The following is a 19,828-nucleotide window of genomic DNA, read 5'->3' as shown; positions in this document are numbered from 1 at the left end:
ATATTTTCTGTGCCATGCTTTTCTATGTTTTGGTATCCTGGTCCATTATGTGTGGACACTGTGTTCCCTTGTTCTGGTAAATGAGTATCATCTATTCATAGTTTTATATTAGATATCTGTCTATTCTACCATTCCAGGAACTTAATGAAAGTTCTTTTTTGGTACTTCAGAGGTGAAGTTCCAGACAAATAAATCCAGATTATACCTAGAACTTTATTTACCCTCTTTTCAGGAAGGCAAATTGCTCTGTATCTTTGTGGGTTAAGGCTTCTGAGATCCTTATGCAAATTATTCATGACTTCCCTGCAGTATCATTAATAACAAATGACCTACCTTGGAGATTCTTGTTTTCTCTTTTTAAGGTTTCTGTATTGTCTAGGCTTTCTTCATATGCATTCTTTAGTTTAAATAATTCTGTACTGAGGCTTCTAGATTCCTTCTGGGCACTCTCAAGCTCTGCTTGGGACTCTTCATACTTCTGTTTCCATTCTGCAATAATCCTGTCAAAATTGCGCTGCTTCTTGTCCAGAACTCCTGCAGCTGAGTTGGCCTTTTCCAAGTCAATCATTATGTCCTCCAATTCATTCTGCAGTCGATGTTTTGTCTTTTCCAGAGATGAGCATTTGGCATTGGCAGCCTCAATGGCTTCCTCTGCCTCCTGGAGACGAGCTGCCAATTTTTTCCTAATAGCAGATATTCATAATAAATTAACCCATCGAAAACATTTCTGACTTTTACAAAAATCAAGCAATCTAGTTTTCAGTTAGTGCTATTGAATTTTGTTTATTACATATTGACAAAATGTGTTCCCAATACCATCAGGGGTTTACAGGTTTACATAAAATTGGTTTAGGTTTTCTGCTATAGTTTCACCACTAGGTTCTACTTTTCTTTTCCATGTATTCATGCCAGTTTATGAAAAGGATATAGTGAAAAGTTAAGCAGTAACTTTGATGTCTCTTACTTAGCTTCTTCTAGCTCTTCGGTTCTTTGGATTGCATCTGTTTCATATTTAGTTCTCCATTGTGCTACTTCTGCATTCCCTTTAGAAAGTGCTCTCTGCAACTCTGCCTTAGCTTCTTGTTCCTCTTCAAACTGCTCACGCAAGAGGTCACAGTCATGGCGAGCACCCTGCAGAGCATGGGCCAAAGCATTCTTGGACTGCAGGATAAAGAAACTGGAATTAGCACATTTTGTAGCAGAAAAAGGAGCTACAATTGGAATTGTAACTAGCAAGTTCCTGTGATTGATTCCCAGTTTTGCATCTTATCTTTTAGACGTGAAATTCTCATTAATTACATTATATTACTTGATCCATAACAACTATCACAACCTTTATTCTGAATTTATAATCCCATTCTGTATTTTAAGTGCTGTGGTGGCGCAGTGGTTAGAATGCAGTATTACAAGCTAATTCTACCAACTGCTAGCATTTTGATTCTCACCAGCCTTCCACCCTTCTAAGGTGGGTAAAATGAGGATCCAGATTGTTGGGGGAAATATGCTGACTTTGTAAACTGCTTAGGGAGAGCTATAAAGCACTGTGGAGCAGTATATAAGTCTAAGTGCTATTGCTATTTACACAAATATTGACAAATAATGATTTGATTTACACAAATCAAAAACAATAATGGATCAATTTGTCCTGTTATGCAGATCAGTGCAGTTCCATTGCACTGACATGAAACATGTGATTCCGGACTTATTCACAAACTATGACAAAATGAGAAATTTTCTCTGACTGTCTCAGAATCATGTCAGGATTCCTAATGAAAGCATTACCTTGGTCTCTTCCTCTAGCTGCCTTTTAAGTTCATCTATTTGTTGAGTGAAAGACAATTTCCCTCGAGAAAGTTGGTTGATAAGTGATTCTTTTTCTTCCAGCAGCCTCGAAAATTCACCTGCCAGAGAGGTATCAAAAACAATAATAAGCATATTCTTTTTATGATAGGAAAGCAGTATGGAATATATTTTGCTACTTGAGGCAAATATTCTATCAGTTCAGATTATTCTAAAGTAAGATTGCCCTTCAGACACAGTGGGATGGTCTGAGATAGTAAATTGGGTGTTTCATGGTACAAAAACATTTGCAGGCTGGCTCAGACTTTGCCAGAATTGGAGTTATGTTAGGAATCTAAGAAGTCCTCTGGTCACAGAGAAAGCAAAGGAGAAAAACAATGTGATGTTGGACTGAAAAGATGCATAAAAGTGAAGTTTCAGGTTAATGCATAATGCACATATAGTAGCTGTGCTAGTCAGGATATTCAGTTTCATTACAAATGCATCTCCATTGACTTCTACCATATATGAATAGTTATTGCAAACAAACTAATTCTTGCATGCAGAAACTGAAACAAAGAGTGGAAGCATGGTTTAGTATTTCTGTTTGGAATCCTTAATCAGAAACCTGTATATAAATTCATAAACCAATGTCCAGGATTCAAAGAGAAAACCCTTTTCCTCATCAAATGGTTTTGACTTTATATAACTGCTTTGTGGGCATTAAAGAAATGCAAGTATTCAATGCATTCTTATTTGGAATAGTATTTTGCTTTTACAAAATTATTAAACACACTAATAAGAACTATCTCTCTAATAGCCAAGTGGGTTGCTGCGGTATTCAGGTCAAACAGTTCAATTTTAAAAGCTGAATATCAATTAACAATAGAGTGTATATGATAAACAAAGTATATTGTGTACCTATTTAGATGCTCAGCTACCTAGAAGCTTCAACAAAGGAAGTATGAATGCTGTCCCTAGCCCTTTCCTCACATTCAACCAGAATTCTGAAGAGCATTGGCGTTTACTGTGCAGCCTGCAAGGAACTCTGCTGTATTAGGGTTTAAATTGCACTTCTTGCTTACTCAACAAATTCAGCATTTCTCCCGTCCACTGATAAATGCATAGAGCAGTATTTCTCAACCTCAAAACCTCTGAGTTGCTTAGGGGGGGGAGGAGGAGAGATAAAGTCAACATAGCTTAAAATTGCTAAATTAAGAAATACTGTCATAGAGATTAGGATAAGATAGATAAGAGTCGTCTTATGGGTGAAAGGCACGGCATATAAATTTAATAAATAAATAAAACAAAAGATACCCAGGCAAAATGGAACAGAACGGAACAGAACGGAACGGAACAGAACAGAATAGGTAGTCCTTCTAGAAGGTTGCAAAAGATGATCACATGACCTCAGGACACTGCAACCGTGATAAATACGGACCAGTTATCAAGCATCCGAATGTAAATCACATAACCATGGGGATGCTGTAACAGTCATAAGTGTGAAAAATGGTCATAAGTCACTTTTTTCAATGCTGTTGTAACTTTGAACAGCCACTAAATGAGCTGTTGTTAGTTGAGGACTAAGAATAGAACAGAACAGAATAGGATAGAATCTTTATTGATTTAGTCATTTGAACATATCTTAAGTATGAAAGTAATACAAATATAAAAGTAGATACAAGGAAAACAATAGGACATGTTCTCAGTAAGTCGCCAGCCTATAGTTAATTTCAGTCTGATCTAAATATTCTGTTTTCTTTGAAATGACCTTTGGGACAAAGAGTGCTGTTTTATTAGTGATATGCAGGTTTGTTCCCTGCAAAAAGTAAGACATCTTCTCTCAGGTACCATTTTTTTAAAGTTTTTAAATAAGAATCTAAATAAACTGCCCTTTCAGCAGAATACAGTCTGCAGTCAAAAGGGATGTGTCCAGCGTCTTCAACAGCTGTGCTCCACAGAGTCTTCCCTTAAGTCAAACTCCAGGAAACCTCCCATAACTTATCATTGTGCCTAGTTGTTTAAAACAAACTCTAGAAAAAGCTCTTCTGAGATGCTGAGATATATGAGGCAGATTTGTGTTGAGAAAAAGTAAGATATAACACAACAATTAATAAGAATTGTACAGAATTGTCCAGTAACTTACCATTCTCAGCTTGCAGCTTCCCTTTCTGCGCAGACAGATCATTTATCACCCGAGTCATTTCATCCACTTTAGTCTTGGCCTCACTGAGATGATCTTCAAAAGTACGGCAGAGTTTCTCTGCATTTGCCTAAAGCAATAGAACAAACTTACTGTAAGTAAGAAAGGAATATATTTGTTGTTTTAATGCTTTTCAGTGCATTTTAATGGAATGTCTGTCAGCCGCCTAGAGTCACTTCTAGGGAGATGAGAGGCATACAAGTTTAATAATAAATAAATGAAATTTAAATAGAAATTATCTCAGTCACCCTGGACTTATACACCTTGGATACTGTTAAATTTGGCTGGAAGATATTAAAATAGCATACTAATAAATATTTAACTAAAAGAAAAAAATCTGACTCAATTTTTTTTAAAAATTGTTATTATATAATACAAATTAGCTGATTCTTAGTCAAAACCTACACATCTAAAATGCTAAAATCTTTTAATAATATAATTTCAACATTTTTATACTTCCATCTACAAAGATAACCTTTTGTTTTTTTCTCAGATTATAATAAAAAAATTGCTCCAGCTATGTATCAACCAAATTATTACTTTCCCTAATTAATATTTTACTGGAATTATATTCCCAAAAGCAAACATATAGGAATATATGATGACATATGAAATGAAATAAATCATTTAATTAATAATAATTTGGAATTATTTGACTGAATTCATGAGATGAACTATCTTACTTAGACAATAATATTGTTCTGTGAGTCTTAGACATTCTTTTAGAAACTCTTGTCAGTAGTTGGGAGGAAAAAAAATACCCTTAAGGAATATTTTACAATTCTTCCACACATCATTTATTATTAAAGAAAAGTAAAATGGAAGTTTTTGTAAAGAACATGATGTGATCTTATAATAAACTGTCACCCACTTCTGTCAAAGTCCATAAAAGGTACTAGCTTAAAATTTCTGCAAACGAATTCAGAAAATGTCAAAGCAGTTTGTGGTCACTATTTTAATACTCATTTAGCAACTGTTTCATTTAATAACTAATGTTTTAGTGACTAATTTAGTGACCAGTTACAATGGAGGTTTATAAAAGAAAGAAAGCTGAAGTAAAATCTGAAATTAGAGTTTTGGATAGTGAAAAAGGTAATACATTCTCTCTCACTTTGTGTGTTTGTGTATATACACACACATACACATAGTACATACTGTATAATAGTAACATGGTACCCAAAGATGAGCAACTGAAAGAATGCTTGGGGCAGGCTATAGATAGCTGAGGTGGCAAACATTGGGAAATCCTACCAGTGGCTGAAAAGGGACAGACTAAAAGACAGCACTGAGGCACTGATCATAGCAGCAGAAGAACAGGCACTAAGCACCAGATCCATAGAAGTAGAAGTCAACCACATTAGACAGGACCTGAGGTGCAGACTACGCAGAGAGGTCTCAGAGACAGTCCAACATATAGCAGGGTGTAAGATGCAGGCAGCAACAGAACATATCGAGTGGCACAACTAAGTAGCTGGAACTGTGTCCAGGAACATCTGTACAGTGTATGGGCTAGATCCCCCCCCCAAGTCCAGGTGGGAAATTACACAGAAAGTCATGTATAATTGGAATAGAAGACAAATGTAATATATGCAGCAGCCCCAAGTGACAGCAACATCAGGAAGAAGGCGTATGGGAAGTTGGAGAAGTACCAGGGCCTGAAGGAGAAACTGGAGAGGATATGGAAATTAAAGACCAAAGTAGTCCCAGTGGTGGTAGGAACACTTGGGGCTGTGATTCCTAAGCTGGGAGACTCCAACAGATCCCAAGAACAATATCAGAGCTCTCTGTCCAGAAGAGTGCAGTGCTAGGAACAAATAAGATCCTGCACAAAACCCTCAAACCCTCAGGCCTCTGGTAGAGCAGTGCCCCCCAATCTTTTGGATACCAGGGACTGGTTCTGTGGAGAGAGGTTTTTTCCGCAGACTGGGGGTGGGAGGAGGGGACATGGTTTTGCATGGATAAGGCTTTGCTTGTTTGCGCGGCCCGGTTTCTGGCATGCCACGGCCCCGGTCCGGTCCATGGAATGGGGGTTGGGAGCCCCTGGGGTAGAGGACCCAAGATTGAGAAAGACACATACTACCCATAGGGGTTTTAAGGGATTTTTTTTAAAAAAAATGTATGTGCATGTGGGGGTGTTACCCCTAACACAACATAATATTTCTTGAAAAAACAGTTAGGAGCAGCAGTGTTCATAGAGAGTCCAGGTGCCAAAAAAGTCAAGATGGAGACCACAACAATGTGATCAAAACCCCTTCCTTTTTTTATCTGCATCATAACCCATGTAAAAAAAAGGAATTGGACTTTGATCTCATAGATCTGGTCACCATCTTGACCTTTTTGACCCTCCTGTAGCTCCCCACCCCATGGAAGGATTATACTTAGAGTCTATCTATATCTCTATATCTACTGCATCTATATCTCTATGTCTCTATACGTCCCCATTCAGACTTTCACATTAGATTGATGGCTTTTACCTTTCCCTTGACCAGCTGCTCCATGTTGGATGATAGATCATCCACCTCTAACTTCAGCTCACTTTTCTCTTTCTCCAGTTTTTGTTTGACTCTCTGCAAATTGTCGACTTGTTCCCCAAGTTCTGCCATGCTGTCCGCATGCTTCTTCCTTAGTGTAGCTGCAGTAGTTTCATAATGCAAAGTGGCTTCTTCAAGGTCCCGTCGTAGTTTGAGAAACTCTGCCTCACGTTTCTTGTTCATTTCCAGCTGTGCTGAAGTAGCACCCCCAGCTTCCTCTAGTCGCTCACTCAATTCTTCTAGTTCTCGGGCCAGATCTGATCGCTGCTTCTCCACTTTCGCTCGGGCAGCCCTTTCTGCTTCCAGTTCTTCCTCCAACTCCTCTATACGGGCCTATCAGGCAGATTAAAAAATAAACTTTTACACAGAGGGCAATACTTAGGTATTCTACTTATATATACTACAAACTGTATATATATCTTGAATGTATACCTAACTCTGAACCTTATTCACAGTTCTTTCTTCACCTAGCTGAATATGAATCTGAGCTTCAGGCCTTTCAAAATTCTGTACCAACTTAGTAGGTTGAAAAATTGGGTGAACAATTTCTTTGACTTTCTTGAAAGGAAAGAGAAATCCTTCAACAATCTATTAAGGGCAAGCCTTCCTCTTAGCCATGACAGTACACTACTAATCAAAAAGCCCCAAGAGATGATTCCTTTATAATGGACTTTCTTGGGATTTATTGATATGTGTACAGCTTGGGAGGCTACTGATCGCTGACTGCACAGTAAAATGGCAGGATACATAGAGCTCTTTTGACCACCTCTGTTCAATAAGTACAAATATACCACACACCATCCATGGAATTATCTTCTTTTTTATCCTAATTTATAAAACACAAAATCTGTGATCAGACTGAAAGAGAACCAGAAGAAAAAAAAATGCAGACTAATATTCCACATTAGTTAGAATATTAATCGTAGAGCTAATATCACCATAGCAAAATGAGGCCTAGATATCTAAGTTCTATCATCCCCAAACAGCACTGTTACTGAGATGACAAGCGCTGCGGTTCAACATATAATTGGATAGGGAAAAGCATAGAGATATTAAAATAAGGGTGAGTGTCTGATATGTATTCTGAATACATGGTGAATTTACTATGATTTCACCTGTCTGGAAAGGTAGTTTTGTACCATTTTCCCATGACATCAGGCTGCAGTTGTATTTGAAATTATATGGAATACGCTATTGAACTTTGCAGGATCTATTCTAACTATGCATAGAATTACTCTAAGGGCTACTTAAGATGCAAAAATCCCAGTGTATGAAAGTAAACTTTGATGGAACTGGTAAACACACATTTTTAAACATGGAGTGTCTTATGCCCCTTTAAAATTAATTCAAAGAAGCATGAATTATAAGGTAAAGAGAAATTCTTATCCATGTTTTGACTCTGAACTAGAACTGTCAAAATGGCTTAGCCACATATTCTACTTCTGGGCATTGAACAAGTTGCAGCATTATTAATGGCACTTCCCATAACTTCCCTTCCAAAGAGAAATGAAAACTAACTTTGGCAGCTGTTAAACCAAGATGATCATGGAGCCTCCATAGATCAATAGCTAAGGGGAGTATTTTTATTCTTGGAAGAGTTTTGCTCCTGTACAAATTCAGTGTTGACGTCACATATCAACACAGTTCATGTTGTTTTCCTCCAAGATACAATCTTATTTTGTAATTCACCAGCCACTATATACTTATAATCAAGGGTATTCAGAGAGATATTTTTGTTTTTGCCGAGAATATCTCCCCCCCCCCTCCAGTTCACTTTCTCTCATATATCTTTCTTTCCAAGTGTCTCCTCTACTCTTTTATGACTGCCAATCCAGCAACTAAGTCCTCCTATTAGTTGGAACCCCTGCAGTTCGGGAAGGAGATTTCAAACCTGCTTTTCTCAAGTGATCAATAGTTCTTTTGAAAAGTGCAAAATAAAACTCAATGAAGTTTTATCTGGGCTGGAGAGAATATATACAGGTATATGTACTGTGGAGGGACTGAGTATGGTTCTCATTCTCCTCACAGGAAGTGAAGAGCACTCCCTTTAAAGCAGTGTGATGGACAGCTATTTAGATCTGTAAGGAGCCCAAAAGCTGCAAATTATATAAATGGACAAGCTATAATTTTTAATTTCCTGAGATTAGGGGAGGTATCTGGAGGACTTTCTTTCCAAAATGGCTACATTCTAAACCTATTTAGAGACGGTTCAAAATGGCAGAAAAACATATAATCAGAGCAGGCTCTCTAAAAAACAAAAATTGGGAAGGCTCTAGTTTGCATCTCCTGTTCTAAAGTTCTGAAATGAAGAACTGGATGTGGGTTCACCAGTCATGGATACCCTTTATAGCACATCTATCATTTATGTGTAGGCTTTGGATGAAGGGATATATGTTGGGCACAGGAAGTGGTAACTAATTTTGATTTGCATTTATAGTCAGGCCATGGAAATGATTATTTAAAGCCAGCTGGTATTCTGATGGTGCAAACTTCTTATTTAATTACCTAGGTATTTTCATGTTTATAATTTAATCATTAAATCCTCCCTAAAGGAAGAAAAAGTGAATAAAACAATATGAAATCCAAAACCCTTTTCAACATTAAATGGCTTTAAAAGAAAAATAGATGCACTCATGAAGTAATAGTTGGAACGTCTAGGTGTGAGAAAACAACATATGGAGAAGCATTACCTAGAACAGGGATCTCCAATTCCCAGGCCATGGCCCCACTACTGAGCCATGACCTAGTTGGAACTCGGCCATGTGAGCAGCGTGCCAACATGCTCATGCAGCTCAACTTGTGCGAGCTGCGGGTCAGCATGGATGCACAGGCGTGTGCAGCTCAACTTGCACAAGTCAACCTGCGCTCTCATGCACATGCACGCTGGCCTGTCTCTCATGCAGTCCAGTTTCCCTCCTCCCCCAGCCACCCCGACAAGCCACAAAGGGTGAGGACCGCTGATCTAGACCACCAATAGGATATGAATTTTTAAACAGTATAAACTTTGGAAATTCTATAAACTGGACTCCCAATTTATGTGGCAACACTAGAGTCAAGAAATATGATCTGAATGTTTTCTGTGGAATCCAATTGAATCCAGCAAAACCTTTCATGGATGTCTCTAATTGCCAGAAATTCAGATTGAAAGGTACTAAAGCTGTTCACAAATTGTATCAAGCTGTGGCCATTATTTTCAAGGAGATCCTAACGATGACACAACAGAAAAGACGCCCTAAGGTACCTTTAGGAAAGATGAGGATTGAATCCAACCAAATATGTGTTAGAGGCTACATTAGGGATTATATTCTTATCACGTCTACAGATAGCTTGTCATCAGCCCTGTTTCAGGTGAAAAATATTCTAGGCCTCTGAAGTGGCTAGAATCCACTCTGAACCTTTTCTGTCATGTTCCCTGTCCTCTGAAAGAGCATCACCCAACTATTGAGGTATCTACCTAGGTTGACCTATATAGATAAGAGATTCTGGGAGTTTGGCAGTGTACAAATTTAATAAATAACTACAATAATAATGTTTATTATTAGTGGATATATTTTCCCTTGGTACAGGTTATTTTTTGTATAATGAACTTTGGTTTTATGTGTGAACCACTTAGATTCACTGTTGATTTATAAATTGTAAACAATTACCAGCTCAATGGAAGAAAATAAGAATCACTCATTATTTACCTGAAGCTCTTTTATCTTTTTTTGGAGCTGCATCACTATGGCCTGTTCATCTTCAATCTTAGAGTTCATCTGATTGATTTCAAATTCTTTCCTGTTAATGCAAGAGATGTTCAGACGTGGTGGAATATAAGACTATTCATCAGAATGGCCATATTGCTTTCTAAGCAGAAATGCAGTTTCAGAAGTAATGGCCATCATTACTACTATTTATCAAGATTTTATTTTAATAAAAAAAACTAGTTGTTAATGCAAAGTTTTTTTAAAAAAATCTTATCTTATTTCTTGATTTGCAAGCTAAGCAATCCATGGATATTGTACTTTTAATAACTCTGATATTGGGTGAATTTGGTGAGTATACTTTGTGCTACAGTTTGAGCAGCTGCCAAATTTGCTGTAATAAAAGAAACTACAGCAGATCAGGAGAGGAAAATAAAAACAGAATCCTACAACACAGAAGCTTTGTTTTGTCTTGCTACCTATTATTATTGAGGTGTAAAATTTAAAAGCTCCCAAGATAACTTTGTAGGTAGGAATAGGTCCCCTGACCCTTCTTTTTAAATTCTCTACCTTTCTTTCCCAAGCTATCCCACTTCTGTTATGTGGAAGTTTCGACTTACTAGTCAAACATATCCACCAGGCACATATGACAAAACCTCAGGGGACTGACAAACCTTCAGGTTTTGGCTGCTTTCCCTGGATCAAAAAATGCAGGGAACTTCCAAGTACCCAGCAGTTTATATTGTAAGCTTAGGTATGTGGAATTATTTCATGTAATTGGTAGTTACTTTCCATATTTAAAAGTGAATATAAAGGGGACCCAGAATTGCTTATACTAAAAAGGCAGGTCCCTTCTAGATGTTTTGGACTTCAACTTCCATCTGTTTCATCCAGTATGGCAAATTGTGAGACGCAAGAGATTGGGGAAATTGTGGTTAAAGGCATTGGCTTGCCTTTCTCTATGTTACTTTATCAAACTGAATTATTAAAAGCTTACTTCTTTAGCTTTTCTTCCAGTTGCAGTTTATCATTCTCTAAATCCATGACACTTTCTTGAGTCAGTTTCAAGTCTCCTTCCAGTTTTCGTTTGGCTCTTTCCAGATCCATTCTCACTTTCTTTTCTTGTTCCAGAGAACCTTCAAGCTTCAGACATAAAAAGGTAGAAGGAATTATGAATTCTGACAGTATGTTACAATTAGTTGCATAGGTTATAATAAAGTATAGAAAGACTATACATCATGCTAATACATAATGTGGATTGTTTGGTTTTGTTTAACATACTGTATAAACCGAGCTATTATAATTTATAAACCATCACTTCTGGCTAAGCTTGATGTGACCATTGAATCAACATATGCGTTCATGATTCTCATTAAGCCATGTTGAACTGAGAAGCTTAGTAACTGGTTTACTTTAATTCATTTTTCTCATGGCAAACAATGGGTTTGACATCAATGGTAAGAAGATCAAAACTATTATTCATCAAACACACAGACAATCAATTAAAAAGCCAAATTTTATTCAACTAAGTGACTCCAAGAACTATTGAATAAAAGATCTCACCATTCCAGATCAACATGGTAATATTAATCAGCAATGATGAGAGTTCTACTCCACTGTATCTAAGGGCACCAGTTGGATAAGGTTAATCTAGATAAATCAAAAACAACAACAACAAACCAAACATACATCATCCACTTGTTGCTCCAGTTTTACTTTAGCCTTGCTCAGAGTATTGACTTTATCCTCTTCTACTTGCAGATCATCTAAGGCCTGCTGATGAGCTTCCTGTAAAGATTTCTTTTCTTTTGTAAGTTTGCTGATGGTTTCATCCAGTGCTGCCATTTCTTCTGTTAGGTTTTTAACCTAAAAATGAAACAGAAGTAAGTATAAAAGTCAAGAACTACTTGCAGAGTCATTGTAGTTTAAATGCGTTTTGATCCTTGTTGTGAAAACTACTCTATAGTATATATATAATGTACTTCTGGTTCATACAAAACAGACATATCCCTTTTTGAGTATGCACTCATGTAAATTGAATCACAGACATGCCATCATATGAAAAAGGAAGGAAAATATCTTAGATCAGAGATGTCAAACTCATGACGTCATGTGACGTCGCACGACGTATCGGAACTTTTTTTCCATTGCCGGCAATGGGGTAGGCGCTGTTTTCTTGTGATGCGTCTGGCTGGAAGGCCGGCAGTTTGACATCCCTGTCTTAGATGAAGGAGTTTTTTGTTTAAAAAAAACCTCTAGAACTCCTTATCAAGGGCAAAGCTCTAGTTATCCAAAACAGGTTGTGTTCAATTGAGCTTTAATTTCTCTTGGAACTCCATCAAATTTTTACAGTGAAGAACACAGTTTGAAAAACCTAGGCTTAGAGTATTGGAGCAGAGACAGTTCCATATCCAGGTAATAAAATATGTTGTTCGAAATAATCTGCATAACAATTTTCAACACTCAAGATGTTATAGCATATAATGTATCCTCCAGGCAACTGTGAATGTGGCCAATACTTGGACAGGAAACTCTGTGCATGGAAAATCTTATCTACATTATTTTAGGTTCCATAATGAAATAAATGTTTTTATGTGTGTGCGCGCATTTGTGTGTGTGCGTGTGCATGTGCATAACAAATAGTTAGGTAGTGCATTTGTTCATGTGAATGCTATCAGGAAATAACAGAATTATAGATCATTTCTATAGGCATAGATCTCAGGATGACAAAATAAGAGGAGGAAATAATGTAATTTATATAGATTCTGTTCATCCATATCTTTTCTCTGAAAAATTATTAGACCTCGAGTTAGCAAAATCCGTAACTGAGCTATATATGTCATCAAAAACATCTACAGTATTCAATTTCACTGGACTTAGTGAAGATTTAATGTTATTCTCTGTCTACTTTTAGCACACCATGTACAATTTTATGAAGTTATGCTATTGCATTTGTTTCCCCACACGATGACTTTCTTTTTTCTAATCTAAAATCTCCAACTGTTGTAACCTTTTCCCATTGAGAAACTGCAGCTTTCTGAGGCATAGTTCAAACTGTGGGCATTTTATTTTTGATTCATTTTACTTTGAAATTTACTTTTTTTCAAAGGGACCAACATTAGCCTGACATTTTCATTAAGCTATCGGCCATGATCCAAATATTCCTTTCCTGACTGTTCAGCATATCAGCAAAGTTAGGAATGATTTCAATCCAATATGTAATATTTAATCCATTTTAAAAATCATCAAACAGTTAGACCAGGTTAATTTTTATCTTAAAAAATATTAAAAGTACCTTATTTTCTGTAGCATGTTTTTCTTTCTCAACTTTTGCCAAAGTAATTTCAAGGTCATCAATATCTTTCTTCAGCTCAGAACATTCATCTTCCAGCTTTCTCTTCTTGGATGTCAACTCCGAGTTCATCTCTTCTTCATCTTCTACCCGTTCAGTCAGTTCTTTGACTTTGGCTTCCATCTGGATCTTAGTTTTAATCAGTAAATCACATCGTTCTTCTGCATCTGCAAGGGTATCTTGTTCCTGTTAGAATTTGCAGGGAATTGTATTAATGGCTCCAGAAAATCTATTCACTGTAGGTAACCAATCAATAAATTATACATTTTAGAATTAAGTGACAAAATTGCAATCTAGACTACACGCTACTCTAAACGCATAGTAGGTGCAAGAGATTATTACAAAGAATTAGACTGTTTTGTGTTCTTGGGAAATATCTGAGCATTAGATACCAAGATCTGGATAGATGAAAAGTGTTCACACTTGGCTTTTAAACTGGTTCTTTATTAACACATTGAAAGGACTAGACTATATGGTTTCATGTGGTCAAAATTAAACTTGTTTAAACTTTCAGTTGTTGGGCTTTATTTAGTCTCAGCAGTCTGTGTCACTGGTACATTGTTGAAGTTTTAGGCATGATAGATGGACAATGGATCTCTTCCACTGCTATTACCTTGAAATTGGCATTAAGGATACATATGCTTTGATTTTAGAGGTATTATATGGAAGTTCTAGTAATAAAAATCAACGGCTTCACTGAAAAAATGGGACTAAGAGTAAGAATAAAGCACACAAAATTACTGACAAGTACAGCAACCTACACAATGAAAATATTGAAACAGTGGTTAATTTCTGCTTTTTAGGATTAAAACTCTGCAATAAAGAAACCAGAAATCAGAAATATGTTACAGACTTGTACTTGGTAGGATCACAATGATGACTTCAAAAAAGATTTTCAAATGCTGTCATGTTTCTGTACCTCGAAGATCAGAATCATGTAAGCAATGGTTTCCATGTGAAATAAAAGCTGGACTTTGAAAAAGTAGGATAGAAAAGTATTGATGCTTTGGAATTGAAGTAGTTGTAACAGACTCCTGGGGATACTATGGATAGCCAGGAAAACAAATGAATCATCAAATACATCAACCCAAAGTTCTCACTCGAAGCACAAATAACCAGACACAAAATATTATACTTTGGACAGTATGTGAAGACCTAGCTCAATAGCAATGTGTGCACCCTTAAAAGACCCACAGAACCAGTCTGGGTTCAGATCATCCTGCAGATAATCTATGTATGTAGTCACTAGATTTAACAGTAAACTGGCACATAATAATCCGACATACATCACTTTTGTTCATATTGGATTTTTTGTACAGTTTCTAAATGTGTTGTTAGCACCCAGAGATGCATGTGTGAGACGGGCAACACAGAAGTTATTTTATAAATAAATAATAACTAAATAAAGTTTCAACTCTAAGAGCAAGTGATGCCTCTATTTTTGTGGATTTTTAAAAGCTTCCTTTTGGAATAATCTAAATTGATCACATTGTTAAAAACAACAACCCGGAACTACTGTTTTTATTTCTGAATCCTAAACATATATTATAAAAAGTAAGTCCCAATATTTATTCTTAGGTGAGTATAGGTAGTCCTCAACTGATGACCACAATGGAGCCTGCCCATCACAAATGTAAAGTGCGTTACCCACAGGCCCAACTGTATTTTACAATACTTTTTGCAGTGCTCGTTAAGCAAACAACCTGTACAATTTTTCAGCCTCCATGACATCTCAACCAAAATTCTTCATCTTTCAAATAAATACTGTATAATATTATCACACAAAGGAAAGTGGGAAAAGTACGGTATGTGGTATAAATTGCTTTGCATGTATAAATAGAATAATCAGTCAGTTGAGATATAAGTTCAAGATAACAAACACTTAAAATATGCATTCTTTCCTTGCCAATACAAAAGTACACCAACAAATTATATATAAAACACTACATATCCCAAATTTAACATTCCACTTCTTTGTTGGTTTGCCATGGAAACTGATTCTGAGACTGAAATATGTATAAACAAAATTCATATTTATATCCAAGCTTTTAAAGTTTTACACTTCATGTATTTACATGTAAAGTAATGTTAACTAATGCAGACAAAAACGAAGGCTGTCATCCTTAGTTGAACAAATTATTGAGACATGCTATTTCTTTTTTTGCTTTTTTAGGATTTTTTTTTTTAAAATAAAGCAAGCTAAATTTATTGTGAAAAATACTTGCAAAATATGATAAAATAAAAAACAACTTATTTTTCCCCTATTTTATAGAGAAAAAGATTAATATGTCCCTTATTAATTTTTTATGAAGTTTTTGAATATAATCATATTTCTCCTTTGTAATTTGCATATCCTTCTTTGTATAGATTTATGCTACTTATGCAATCTATGTGTTTGCTTTAAAAAATGCAGAATTATTACTTATTTATTTGTAGGAATTGGTTATTCTCCAGTAACAGAGGATTTTTTTTTTAACCAACATTCTTATAGGAGCATTTTATCAATAGAAAGATAATTTTTCTCCTTGAGAAAACATATGTTTTCATCTCATGATTTTCAAACAGGGTTGTCTTTATGACTGCCTAAGCACACACACACACACACACACACACACAAAACACAGTCTAGTTGCAGCACTATTGATGCAAAGCTTAATTCCTCCTAATGACTTTGACTCATCTTTTCAAATGTCATGTGAAAGCTCTATGCTTACCAACTTCATAGTTCCATTATCATAGGAGTATGCAACTTTGGACAAATTGAAGTTCATACAAGTAAATGGTATGTTAAGTACAACTGTCAAATATTGGTGGAACCAGGAGCCAATTGGAGAAAAAACTTTAATAATTGAAAGAGTAAACATGGATGTACCTTTAAAGAATAAGTACTAATTTTGTCCCTTAATCTCTCCAAGATTATACCAATAGTGTAAAATGGACTTTTTTGATTCTCCCCTCTCTGCAGTGTTTCAGGGAGGTCACATCTGGTTCATTTATATATTTTCTGCACAAATACATTATAGGATTGTTTGATCATAGTAAACTGATGTCCCCAGACTGAACCTGTGAATGGGCTCTATAGAAGGAGGATAACATTGAAAACCAGAGGAAACATTTCTCTGGGTTTTTAAGATCAAAAGATGATTCTTTGATTCTTCCAAAAAGTCAACAAAGGAGGGATATGAAAATAGAAACCACCACAGAGTTTCTATTCTATACAAAAACAATCAGTTTGACTTAGAAATACTATTTTGGAAGGTTTTTTTTAAGTATTTTCTTTTTCCAATTATGGTGAACGTACATTATTTCTCTTTAAAAGGAAGAGGCCATCATCAGTTTCTTTACAGTAAAGCACTTCTCTCTTTCCTATCTTTCTCTGAAGGTAACTTAGGTGATATTATTTCTATAAACTTTGGAGAGCCATATTGCTCAGCAGCAAGTGAAACAAGTAACAGTAGTAGTAGTAGTAGTAGTAGTAGTAGTAGTAGTAATAGTAATAATAATAATAATAATAATAATAATAATAATAATAATAATAATAATAATAATAATAATAATAAAAGATTTGATTTGATCTCAGGCATTTCTTAAAAGAAAACACCATATTCTCCATTCCAATTTTCCCTTGCTGCAAAATGTCTGACAGTCAAACATTTTTGTGAACAACTTTAGTACCCATCAATTTTATTTTTTATAAGATGGAGAATATATCAATCATTTTTCTGGAAAGCCTTCAATTCCACTTATCTCTTCAACAACAACAATAACAATAAAGTTGGAAGGGACCTTGGAGGTCATCTAGTCAAACCCCCTGCTCAGGCAGGAAACCCTATACCATTTCAGACAAATGGCTGTCCAGTCTCTTCTTAAAATTTTCCAGTGTTGGAGCATTCACAGCTTCTGGAGGCAGGTTGTTCCACTGATTAATTGTTCTAACTGTGGGGAAATTTCTCCTTAGTTCTAGGTTGCTTCTCTCTTTAGTTAGTTTCCATCCATTGCTTCTTGTCCTGCCTTCAGGCGCTTTGGAAAATAGCTTGACTCCCTCTTTTTTGTGGCAGCCCCTGAGATATTGGAACACTGCTGTCACCCCTCGTCCTTATCTTCATTAGACTTGTTGTTGTTGTTGTTGTTGTTAGTTGCAAAGTCGTGTCCTCCAGGCCTTCCTATCCTCTACCATCTTCTGGAGTCCATTTAAGCTCACACCTACTGCTTCAATGACTCCATCCAACCACCTCATTCTCTGTTGTCCCCTTCTTCTATTGCCCTCAATCTTTCCCAGCATTAGGCTCTTCTCCAGTGAGTTCTTCCTTCTCATTACGTGGCCAAAGTACTTGAGATTCAACTTCAGGATCTGGCCTTCTAAAGAGCAGTCAGGGTTGATTTCCCCTAGGATTGACCGGTTTGATCACCTTGCAGTCCAGGGGACTCGCAGGAGTCTTCTCCAGCACCATAGTTCAAAGGCCTCAATTCTTTTGCGCTCAGCCTTTCTTATGGCCCAACTTTCACAGTCATATATTGCAACTGGGAAAACCATAGCCTTGACTATACGTACTTTTGTTGGCAGGGTGATGTCTCTGCTTTTTAGTATGCTGTCTAGATTTGCCATAGCTTTCCTCCCCAGGAGCAAGCGTCTTTTAATTTCTTGGCTGCAGTCCCCATCTGTGGTGATCTTGGAGCCCAGGAAGATAAAATCTGTCACTACCTCCATTTCTTCCCATCTATTTGCCAGGAATTGAGAAGGCCAGATGCCATGATCTTGGTTTTTTCTTAATGTTGAGTTTCAAGCCATCTTTTGCACTCTCCTTCTTCACCCACATCAAGAGGCTCTTTAGTTCCTCTTCACTTTCTGCCATTAGAGTGGTATCATCTGCATATCTTAGGTTGTTGATATTTCTTCCAGCAATCTTAATTCCAACTTTTGATTCATCTAGCCCTGACTTTCTCATGATGTGCTCTGCATATAAGTTAAATAGGTAGGGTGACAGAATACAGCCTTGCTGGACTCCTTTCCCAATTTTGAACCAATCAGTGGTTCTGTGTCCAGTTCTCACTGTTGCTTCTTGACCCACATATAGGTTTCTCAAGAGACAAATAAGATGGTCTGGTACTCCCATCTCTTTAAAAACTTGCCACAATTTGTTGTGATCCACACAATCAAAGGCTTTAGCATAGTCAATGAAGCAGAAGTAGATGTTTGTCTGGAACTCCCTAGCTTTTTCCATGATCCAGCACATGTTGGCAATTTGATCTCTAGTTCCTCTGCCTCTTTGAAATCCTGCCTGTACTTCTGGAAGTTCTCGATTCACATACTGCTGAAGTCTAGCTTGTAGGATTTTAAGCATAACTTTAGTAGCATGTGAAATGAGTGCAATGGTGCGATAATTTGAACATTCTTTGGCATTGCCTTTCTTTGGAATTGGAATGTAAACTGACCTTTTCCAATCCTGTGGCCACTGTTAAGTTTTCCAAATTTGCTGGCAAATTTTACTACATCGTCTTTTAAGATTTTGAATAGCTCAGCTGGAATACTGTCACGTCCACTAGCTTTGTTGTTGCTCAGCTTTCCTAAGGCCCATTTCACTTCACATTCTAGGATGTCTGGCTCGAGGTCAGTGACCACCCCATTGTGGTTATCAGGGATGCTAAGCTCATTCTTGTATAGTTCTTCTGTGTAATTTTGCCATCTATTCTTAATCTCTTCTGCCTCTGTTAGGTCCCTGCCATTTTGGTCCTTTATCATGCCCATCTTTGCATGAAATGTTCCCTTCATATCTCCAATTTTCTTGAAGAGATCTCTGGTTCTCCCTATTCTATTGTTTTCTTCTATTTCTTTGCACTGTTCATTTAAGAGGGCATTCTTAGATCTTCTAGCTATTCTCTGGAATTCTGCATTCAATTGGATGTATCTTTCTTTCTCCCTTGCCTTTCGTTTCCCTTCTTTCCTCAGCTATTTGCAAAGCTTCCTCAGACAGCCATTTTGCTTTCTTGCATTTCTTTTTCTTTGGGATGGTTTTACTTGCTACCTCTTGTACAATGTTGCGAACCTCTGTCCATAGTTCTTCAGGCACTCTGTCTATCAGATTTAATTCCTTAAATCTATTTGTCACCTCTACTGTATATTCATCAGGGATCTGATTTAGTTCATACCTGAGTGGCCTATTGTTTTTGCCTAGTCATTAGTATAGACATACCCAATTCCAGCAGCCGTTCCTTATATGTTTTAGCCTCCAGTCCCCTGATCATATTTGTTGCTCTTCTCTGTACTCCTTCTAGAGTCTCA

At 36.6% G+C, this 19,828-nt stretch overlaps 1 protein-coding gene across 3 annotated transcripts in view; it reads right to left on the bottom strand.

Moving 5' to 3' along the window:
- The window catches only part of LOC107293272 (myosin heavy chain, cardiac muscle isoform), an 87,263-nt gene that overhangs the window by 24,564 nt on the left and 42,871 nt on the right, over nucleotides 1–19,828 (bottom strand). For all 3 annotated transcript variants that reach the window (XM_015822419.2, XM_015822420.1, XM_015822421.1), the window contains 9 exons: nucleotides 13,492–13,734; nucleotides 11,886–12,062; nucleotides 11,194–11,339; nucleotides 10,200–10,290; nucleotides 6,457–6,846; nucleotides 3,926–4,052; nucleotides 1,783–1,901; nucleotides 965–1,161; nucleotides 334–683 (listed from right to left, as the gene is read on the bottom strand). In XM_015822419.2, coding sequence (XP_015677905.1) covers nucleotides 334–683; nucleotides 965–1,161; nucleotides 1,783–1,901; nucleotides 3,926–4,052; nucleotides 6,457–6,846; nucleotides 10,200–10,290; nucleotides 11,194–11,339; nucleotides 11,886–12,062; nucleotides 13,492–13,734 — 1,840 coding nt within the window. The remainder of the gene's footprint in view (nucleotides 1–333; nucleotides 684–964; nucleotides 1,162–1,782; nucleotides 1,902–3,925; nucleotides 4,053–6,456; nucleotides 6,847–10,199; nucleotides 10,291–11,193; nucleotides 11,340–11,885; nucleotides 12,063–13,491; nucleotides 13,735–19,828) is intronic.

This window comes from Protobothrops mucrosquamatus, unplaced genomic scaffold (assembly GCF_001527695.2).
Source record: "Protobothrops mucrosquamatus isolate PMUCROS unplaced genomic scaffold, P.Mucros_1.0 scaffold1558, whole genome shotgun sequence".
NCBI classification, from domain to species: Eukaryota; Metazoa; Chordata; class Lepidosauria; order Squamata; family Viperidae; genus Protobothrops; species Protobothrops mucrosquamatus.
Note: the sequence above shows the minus strand (reverse complement) of the source record. Positions and strands in the feature narration are given on the sequence as shown.